Genomic DNA, 10323 nt, shown 5'->3' on the forward strand with positions numbered 1-10323 from the left:
GCGTCACACTCCAGAGGAGATACGCGTGCTTGAAGTAAGCTTAACTCTAGGTGGTAAAGTATATAAGTGGTGGATGAGCTTGGAGTCCGAAAATGGGCCTACTACATGGGCTGAATTAAAAAGTGCATTCATGAAAGAATTTCTTCCAGAAAATGAGATGGATCGTAATTGGGAAGCATGGGACAATTGTGAGATGAGAAATCTCACATTTACTCAATATATCTCCAATTATCGAAAAATTATTCTCAAGTTGAAAGGTATGGATGACTTTCATAAAATTCATGGATTTATTCGCGGATTAGATTCAAACTATAAAAATCAAGTTAAACAAAATGAGCCGAAAACTTTCGAAGAAGCAATTAATTTTGCTCAAATTTTTGATGACACTATCAGAAAGAAAAAGTACGCGCAGAATGCACAACGGACATCTAGTGTGTCCGAGGGTTCCAAGCATCAAGGTCAAAATAAAAGAAAGGGACCTAACCAAAAGAATGATCAATCTAAGAAGTCTAAAGGACCACAAAAGTTTTTGAAGCATGATGATTTTGAAAGAGCTAAAAAGAAAATTTATGTTTTCACTACATGGAAAAGGGTCATAGTAAACTATAGTGTCCTAAGCTAAAAGACAATGAGAAAAATTAGTGTGATTAAAATAAAGAAAAGGAAGTGCACACTATTCAAGGTGCTCCCTCTAGAGACTTCTCGTGAGTTTAAAGAGGTTCATGTTTATCATGCTAATTCTACTCATGCGTGTTGTGTCACGTCATCGATATGGGTGCCAACATTTGGACCACATGAGTTGGTTTGAATGCATGGTCATGTTAAAGGTCACAAGGTATGAGTTATGATTGATGATAGTGCCATGCACAATTCCTTGAACTATACTTTAGTCAAGAAATTAAAGTTTTCGCAAAGTCCAAATGATAATAAGTATGTGGTTTCTTTGATTAACGCCTATGATAAAGATGTCTGGGATACAATAGTTCGTGATGTTTCATTAGTCATTCAAGGTCATGAGATGCATTTGGATTTTCAAGTTATGCATATCAAGGTCGAGAGTGGTTATATAACACTGGTCCATTTTTGTTTAGAAGTTATTTGCATAATTCTTTTGAGTTTGAAGTAGATAGTAAGAAAGTGCGCTTGCAAGGTGAACATGATGTACCCTCCTCACCTGTTATATGCTCTATGGAACTCAATCACCTTGTACAAGCTAATGAAGTAGAAAACATCTTTTTGTGCTACATGAGTCTTGATGATGTCATTTCTTTTTTCGCATGTGAAAACATAAGTGGTTTGAGTGAGCATAGTGTTTACATGACTTCTTTTCAATCAAAGCATGTTAACAATAAAAAAGTTAATGAATCCTTAAAGCAATTGTTTACAAAAATTTAAAGATGTGTTTCTTACAGGAAGGATTACCTCCTATCCCGCGAAGTTGAGCATCCAATTGAAGTACTACCTGGCTCAAAGCCAGTAAGTAAGCCTGTTTATAGGCTTAGTTTTAAGGAAATACAAGAAGGCGAACGACAGTTAAAGGACTACCTTAAAAGTGAAATCATTAGACCAAGCGCTTCACCTTGGACTTTACCAATTCTATTGGCGAAGAAAAAAGATGGGTCTATGTGGTTATGTGTAGACTACCGTGCTTTGAATCAAATCACGATTAAGAATAAGTATCCTTTGCCACAAATAGATGAGTTGTTTGATCAACTCCAAGGGGCAAAGTACTTTACGAAAATCGATTTACGATTCGGATATCATCAAGTGAGAATTCGGGAAGTGGATGTCCAAAAGATTGCTTTTCGAACTAAGTTTGGTCACACTATAAGTTTTTAGTCATGCCCTTTGGTTTGACTAATGCTCTGGCCACATTCATGACACTCATGGATGGATAGTGTCTTGAAACCTTATTTAGGAAAATTTGTCATGGTTTTCCTAGACGACATCCTGATCTATAGTCGTACGAAGAAAGAACATCTCGAACACTAGGCAAATATTTGAGTTACTTAGGAAGCATTCACTTTATGTGCCAAAGAGAGTAAATGTGAATTCTTCATATAAGATATTCAATACTCATGCCACATAATCTCGAAAGATGGCATTCGTATGGATCCAACGAAAGTTGAAGCCATATTGAAATGGCCATATCCCACAAGCTAGAAGAATTACAAATTTTTCTTGGTTTGTTTGGATTCTAATGAAAGTATGTCCGAGATTATGCTAAGATAGTTGTTCCGATGATGGACCAGCTTAAAGGAAAGGGAAAGACCTTCGTTTGGGGCATTCCTAGCAAAGAAGTTTTGAAAAACTTAAGGTAGATATAGCTACAGTTCCCATTCTCCAAGTTGTCAATCCGAATCAACCCTTTGTGGTAGAGTCGGATGCTAGTAATGATGCAGTAGGTGCAGTGCTCTTACAAGGGGGGAAACTAATTGCATTCGAAAGTAAAAAGTTGGATAGAGCTCAACAAAATTATTCAACTTATGAAAGGGAGTCATATGCTATAATCAATGCCTTAAAGAAGTGAAGGCATTATTTATATGGTGCGAGATTTGAGACAGTCTTTGATCATGGGAGTATCAAGTGGCTATTCTAGTAAAAAAGAGTTGAAAGGACGCAAAGCTTAATGGGGAGAGTTTCTCCAAGAGTTTGACTTTCAACTAAGATATAAAAAAGGGCGTTACAATGTGGTAGCCGATTCATTGAGTCGCATGCCCATGGTTAATGAGTTGAGTTTTACTCAAATTAAGCGTGATTTTTTGGAATCACATAAGGGGAAGTGCATTGATGATCCACATTATGCCCATGTGTGGAGTGTCATAGAGAAGAGGGATCCCTTGACTACAAATAAAGATAGCCCCATTCAAGAGACAGACACTTCCACTAGCGGTGAGTATCGAGAGATGTCTCACACGGAGACATGTCACTTATACGAGTGATGAAAGAAATCGTTGGAAGAATTTTTCCATTGATAATGGTTACCTACTTTACAAAGGTAGATTATGTATACCTTCGGACTCAGACATTAGGCGCCAAATTTTATATGAATGTCATGATAGTTCGAGTGCTGGTTATCCTGGAATATGGAAGACATACACACTAGTTAAGAGACAATTTTATTAGTTTGGCTTAAGTAAGGACGTCCAAGACTATGTCTTAAATTGCCAAAAGTGCTAGGTCAATAAAGCAGAACACCTAAAAGTAGGTGGTTTACTAAGACCACTAGAGATCCCAAATGGTAAGTGGGAGAGTATCTCAATGGACTTTATAGTTGGATTACCTAAAATGAACAGAGGTCATGATCCGATTTGGGTGGTCATAGATAGGTTGACTAAAATGTGTTGGTTTATTTCGACAAAAATGACAAGTCTATTTGTTGAGGATATCTACCGACTATTTGGCTTACCAGCCAATACAGTTAGTGATAGAGATACAAAGTTTAACAGTCACTTTTGGCGTGCTGTGTTCAAGAGATTGGACACCATGCTAAGTATGAGTACGACTGATCATCCTCAAAGTGATGGTCAAACCGAGAGAGTCAACCAAGTCTTAGAAGATATGCTACAAGCATATGTATGTAAAAAGCAAACCAATTGGGAAGAATATTTACCCATATTGGAGTTTGCTTATAATAGTGCCAAACATTCAACCACCCATGGGATTTGGTCCATTTATGTTGATGTATGGTTTTCAACCACGAGCTCCAGTGGCTGTTGGACTCGAGAAAGAAAAGATGCAAAAGGTTAAATATTTTCTTCAAGATCTCCAAGAGATGACAAAAATTACAAAAGACAATGTTAAGAGAGCACAGGACCGTGTTAAACATTATGCCGACAAAGATCATAGGCAAATCATCTTTGAGGAAGGTGATAAAGTGTTTTTAAAGGCTCCTCCACATTTTAAAATTTTGAAAACGGGGAGAAGCCCAAAGCTAGCTCCAAGGTGTTGTGGTCCATTTACAATACTTAAAAAAGTAGGTAGTGTTATTTATAAGTTAGCTTTACCAGAAAGCTCTAAAGTTCATCCAGTTTTTCATGTCAGTAGACTGAAAAAGAAGTTGGGTGATGACGATAATCTCATCAGTCCACAACAGATCCTAGTAGAACTCATTAGGAAAAAAGGGAGCTCATTTTGGGGCCCTGTAAGAAATTCGCTATTTTCTCATATATTTGTCTCCTAAAAGACATGAAAAATAGTAAAATACGGAAACGTGGTTCAATACTGTCAGTAAAAGGACTGCACATCTGTCACTTTAAAAAAGAATAAGATAATCTTTTACATAACTAACAAGATATTGCATTAAATACATTCTTAGATTTCTTTGTTTCCCGTAGATTTCGCATCTCTTTTGACGACGTATTTAAGCCTCTCATAAAGAGTCCATCACTCAACTTGGTGATTGCTTGTTTTTTTGAATATTTGGATAGATACCGCCACACTTCAATAATTCGAGTTACAAAAAGCATATGAGATTAACTGGCAAAGATGCAACCTCAGAAGCTCAAGGCAAAGGGTCACATGACCAGGAAGGTGTCAATTTTGAGAAACTACATAAAAACTAAAATTAGCATGAAAATGCGATACGAGTTCTTAGGGAAAAGCAAAACAGTCTCTGCGCGTTTTCATGCTAATTCCTCTATTCAACATAAATGCAGCTCGATATATTATTTCTCAACAAAATTCATGACATTAAGGTGACAATTTTGACAAACTACACTAAGACAGAAAATTAGCACGAAAATGCGATATGGGGTCTTTAGGAAAACTAAAACTCTCTCTGCGCATTTTCATGCAAATTTTCCAAAGGAAGAAATAGGGACATCTGAATAAGATACACCTATTTCCTAAGAAACACATGGATCATGGATCTTGAATTTGTGACAAAAAGATTGAAAGTCTGTTCAGGGAATCATGTCTAGAGTGAGGCATAGTGGGAAGTATGAGGATGGAAGGGTGTTGGAAGGATGAGGATGGATGATGAGGAGGAGAAAGAAAGTATGCAGGGAAGTGTGGACTGAGGAGGAAGTGTGGGCTAAGGAGGGAAGAGTGAGGCTTAGGAGGGAATCCAAGAAGCATTTATAAATGGCACAAATTCCAAGGCAATAAAGGTCACATCTAGATATGTCAGAATTCAATTTCCTAGGGTGCGTGGGTCCCACCCACACGTGTGAGATACGACTTGTACCCACACGTGTGGTATTTATTAGAGTGTCTTCCTTCCTACTCTCCATCATCAGCATCCTCTTCATCATCACAGACTACACTCAGATTATAGAGGCATCACTGAGACTACAGAGGCACCACTAAGACCACAAAGAAGCATTACTTAGACTACACAGAGGCACCACCTTCATCATCTAGCACATCCAGAGACAGCCTGCAGGTCAGTACAACTCAAACTTTCTTGTCCTGCATACTTTTAACTATTCACACAAGTTTCTGTCTAAATGGGGAATAGCCAAACTTCTGCGTCATTGAAATGGCCTTGTTTTTCCATACACTTACAAACACAAACCATTAGTAGGCATGCAGGACACCCTTTACATATTTTTTACAACATGATCAAGTAGAAAATCTCAAGAATAGGGCTGAGGGATTGCCCTTTTGGTTATTTCCTGCTCATCATACAAATTTGCATGAAAACGTGAGGGCTAGTGTTTGCTCTTCCTTGAGTGTCATAATCGCGTTTTTATGCAAATCTACATTTTAGCCTTTTTCTTTACACACTGAGGACTTCTGAAGCATTTCATGACCTGTTCTTCCAAGTTTCGGTTTCTACAACTACAATTTTTTTTGTCTTTCCATACAGTTACAAGCACATACTAGTAGGAAAGCCAGAAGTTCTCATATTTCTTTCACACAATCCTTGATGTAGGCATGAAATAAACCCTCTTCATAATTTGCAACACCATCCTCAGGTATAAAATCTCAAGATTTGCATGTAAATGCGAGGGAGAGTGTTTGATGTTTTTGAAGTAGCATAATTGCGTTTTCAATCAAATGTCTGTATGAAATTTTTGTGTGTCACTTCGAGGACTTTTGATGCATTCCAAAGAGTGCAATTGGCCTGTGATGCCATGCCAATAGATCCAGATTGCTGCAAAGGTCCTAAATTTAGGGAAGTTTTAAATTTGCATGAAAACGCGAGGAGAGGCCATTTAGATTTCCATACTGCCCATATCGCATTTTCATGCAAATAACTGTTCTTGCATTGGAATACTCTTGTTGCTGTATTTTCTCTGTTTGTTTGCAGTCTGTTTTGATGAGAAACCCCTCTTTGTTTATGACAGATATTATCTGTTTCTTTCTTCTATGGCTAGAAGCAAGTCTACAGAAAGAAAACCTGGTAAAGGCCCAAACATGATGAGGAGGACAAATAACCAAGTGGACTTGGAGTGGAGAGCTTCCAGATCCCAGGCCTTGAAGACCTTGAAGATGCAGTGGGCGACCTCGGGGCTCCAAAATCTTAGTGGGGATATTGACCAAGGACAGCCTGATGATCATTTGGGATGATTTGGAATGATTATTTGTATAACATTCTTTTAATCTAGTGATGCTTATATGATTTGGGATGACTATGTATAAAATTAAAATGGAAGATGCTTTGCAAATGAATCCCTCTATCTCCATAGACTTGTCATGATATTTATAAATAGATTTAAATGTATGAAAAGAGAGAGAGAGAGAGAGAGAGAGAGAGAGAGAGAGAGAGAGAGAGAGAGAGAGAGAGAGAGAGAGAGAGAGAGAGAGAGAGAGACTTTGAAAGCATGTAGTAATTTGGTTTAAAATTGATCAATATATTAACAATGTCATTGTAAATCTTAACAAGCGGAGATCCTAACCAAGAGCAGCTACAAGATCATTTGGGATGATTATATGTATTAACTTCTTTGAATCTAGTAATCTATCAATCAAATGAAAGATGTTTTGGGATGATTATATGTATTAACTTCTTTGAATCTAGTAATCTATCAATCAAATGAAAGATGTTTTGCAACTGATACCCTCTATCTCCATAGACTTGACATGATATTTATAAATGTAGGAAGAGAGAGAGACACTTTGAAAGCATGTAGACATTTGGAATAAAATTGATCACTTTATTAACAATGTCATTGTACAGATCCCAGTCGGCCGAGGACCAAAAGGTCATTGACTCTTTCCTGTACTCGCTCTTCATTTGAGCTTACAAAGAATGTTGAGCAGTCCAATGTGTCTGACTGTCACAAAAAAAAATATCATTTGTAGACTCAATGCAAGAGCCTTCCCTCGCAGGACTGTCCACATCATCAATTGTTGTCTCCACAGCAACCTAGAGAGCAAGGGTTGATAAGGATTGAGAATCAATATATTATTTGACTTTCATAGCAGTGTAGAAAAACTGAACAAAATATATGTTCTTTAGTACCTCCAATGATCAATTTAGCTGGATGTCAATAATCCCATCGGGGATATCTCCGCATTGAATTAATGAATTAAATAAACACAGTAAGTTTACCTTCTTGTTGTTGAGCACGAATGCAAATCCTGCTGTTCTGTTTGCCTCCATATGAATGTCGTGCTGCAATTGAGCAAGTGTACATTTCCGTCTGATTGATATAAAACTCACCAAGTTTCCATTCTCATTCACAGTAATGTCAATTGATACATTGTCAGGAGCAAACCCGTTTAGGTCTTGATCTAACGGAACAAGTTTATTTCCAATCATCCTACTTCGTTTATAGAAAAAGATACTTGATTGAGAAAGTTGTGTTGCAGATCTACCTGGATACTGCAATTCCCCTATGGATCCATGTAAAACATCTATGAACCCTAAAATGCATTCCCCTGGTTGCCACTCCTGATAGGATGGAGGGTATATATCTAAAACAAAAAACACAAACAAGTCAGTCAAATATAAAGTCAAAAACTTATGTTTAATTTCTCTAAACTCTCAAGTAAGTTATTCACACAATTTGGTCTGTGGTGTGGGAAATTGTCTGGTTCATCCAATAAGACAAGTTCTCTATGCATGTACACATGTTGAATCAATATTTCCATCTTCGTTTTTGTCCCATCCTTTGTTCTAAGATCCAACACTCTACCCTTCCAAGATATCAAAAAGTTGTTGCCGGATCGTCTTTTCCTTCTTCTATTAGGTTGCATTAGCACCCAACTTCCTTTTGATACACTCAATGTTTGTCAATGACCTTTAGTAGTAGATGTGTTGGCAATTTCTATAGCAAAAATTGAAGACCGAGGCCGGTGAGGTAAATGGGTGACGTTGGTATCTCTATCTTTGTTGATTTGATCTACACAACGTTTTAAAAAAAAATCAAAAGCAGGCTTCTTCCAAACCTGTTGAACACAATCCAATCTAAAACCTGAGCATCAGAAAAATCAAAAGCAGGTACCTTTTACAAAACAATACAATTTAAAATGAAAGCGCTTATAAAATGAAAGAAACATCTTGGCGAAGCAAAGTGCTCATGTTTATACTTTGGTCATAGATACCTGCCTGAACCCATCATTCCGTATAAGGATATGCAGCACAGTTGCACTATCGTGTCAACACTCAAAGTTTACAGGCGAGTGGATCTGATTCAAAGATTGAACATTGAAAATAATTAAAAACCGTATAGATAAAAATAAAGAAATACAAGCATGAGAATCATTTTGGCAAAGAACGCAAACTTTTGTCCTTGAATGTTTCAGATTGGAGGGCTGGCCATGCCTCTAGGTACAAGATGAAGGTTGGAAGAGAGCGAGTGAGAGAGAGAGGGAGGGAGGAAGGGCGTCGGAAGACTAGTTTGGGAGGGGAGAGTAGTTTGGGAGGGAAACCTAGTTTCAGTAAGTAGTTTTTTTTGAAAAGACATCAATGTCAAACTCAAAATCGTGATAGTATCTTTAGTTTTTTTTTAAAAAAAAAGACCTTGTCAGACTCAAAATCGTTATAGTATCTTGAACATTAACTATGGCACGCTTCTACGAACATAAAGTACTATTTGTTTTTCCTATTTTCACTTGTTTTTGGTGAAATTTCAACGTTACGTTGGCTTTCTCCTCATTGGTTGTTGAGAGACTATTTTTCCAAATCCTAAAAGGCCCCAAAATGAGCTCCCTTTTTTCCTAATGTATTGAATCTCCATTCTTACTACACGAACCAGCAAAAGTCTTGGATTTCCAAGAGAAAAGAACTCGAAACTCTGTACGACAGGAGTGTTTAGTCAAGTGGAAGGATAGACCAGAAGAAGGTTCTACCTGGGAAAAGGTAAGCGCACTCAGAAATAGGTTTTCGAATTTTGTTTTCAAGGATGAAAACTCTTCTTAAGGGGGAAGTAATGTCATGCCAACGGATTTATTGGGAGCCTAGAGAGCTTGACCGTCCGAGCAAGGCATGGGCGGTGTTCAAGGGAGCCAAGAGGCCGGTAACATACCTTAGGGTGACTAGGCACTAATAAGAGTGTCCGGGTATGTGTGAAAGGGAACCATGCTATAAAAAGACATGGGGTCTTGATATAGGAACCGGTGTGTCTCTTTTGGCTATGGCTGGGTGGAGAAGAAGGAGCTCTCAGCAACCTTTACACATCTTCCATGGTCCTCAGAGCTGGTTGCACTGCCACATCTTTTGGCTCCTATTGTTACACTATCAGATCAACATCCACTCAAATAAAGAGAATAAATTCGGATTTTCTTTTAACATCTTCCCTTCTTCATGATCTTCCACTCCTTCTAGCCATTTAAGTCCTTCTGCACACAGAGGTGTCAATCTGACAGGTTGACTTTTCCGTTTGAAAACACAAATACTTTGATCTTCTTCTTTCCCTTCTCCATGGTTAGCCGATATGTCTCCTAGTTGTGTTAGATTTTGCCATGATGGACCTTGGTCGGGGCCAAGTAGCATCGAGTATGCTCCAAAATTCTCTTGTATCCGACGTATTACGAAGGACGCCTAAAATTTACAGTCTTGATTTCGGACAATGCCCGTAGGCATCACTCTTCGTTGATCCACCATATTGACAACGAAAGGTGCCGGTTGAATATTTGCGATGCCTAGGCTATGAGCCATTTCTTCTGATAACACATTAACTCTAGATCCTCCATTAATGAGAACTCGAGGTACTTTGCATTCTTCAAATATTACTGTCACTTCTTCCGGAACTACTTCACCATAATCCATAATTGGTTCTATAGAGCCACATTGCATTGTGTTCATCGGACTACTGTTAGACTAAATCTCTACCAACGATTCCACAAAAATTATCTTTTTTAATAGCCTTTACCTATAATTAGGAACTAAGTATAGAAATTGATCCAATGTGATATTAAGCCTCATCTTCT

The 10323-nt window shown here is 37.9% G+C and overlaps 1 protein-coding gene across 1 annotated transcript; it reads right to left on the reverse strand.

The window, feature by feature from the left end:
* Positions 1–7081: 7081 nt before the first annotated feature.
* LOC147605206 (uncharacterized) lies at positions 7082–8580 on the reverse strand. The gene is made up of 2 exons (XM_086794420.1): positions 7502–8580; positions 7082–7315 (listed from the first exon to the last, which is right to left on the reverse strand). Exons 1-2 carry the CDS (start codon positions 7709–7711, stop codon positions 7190–7192), a joined length of 336 nt encoding a protein of 111 aa, XP_086650546.1. The 5' UTR covers positions 7712–8580; the 3' UTR covers positions 7082–7189.
* Positions 8581–10323: the final 1743 nt, after the last annotated feature.

This window comes from Cibotium barometz, chromosome 60, assembly GCF_041138505.1.
Source record: "Cibotium barometz isolate CiBa-2024 chromosome 60, ASM4113850v1, whole genome shotgun sequence".
Classification (NCBI taxonomy): domain Eukaryota; kingdom Viridiplantae; phylum Streptophyta; class Polypodiopsida; order Cyatheales; family Cibotiaceae; genus Cibotium; species Cibotium barometz.

Coding starts and splice junctions, on each gene's coding strand:
- LOC147605206 (XM_086794420.1), bottom strand. CDS start 7,711: ATGATTGGAAATAAACTTGTTCCGTTAGATCAAGACCTAAACGGGTTT. Junction 7,316..7,501: donor TCGTGCTCAACAACAAGAAG/GTAAACTTACTG, acceptor CTTGCTCTCTAG/GTTGCTGTGGAGACAACAAT.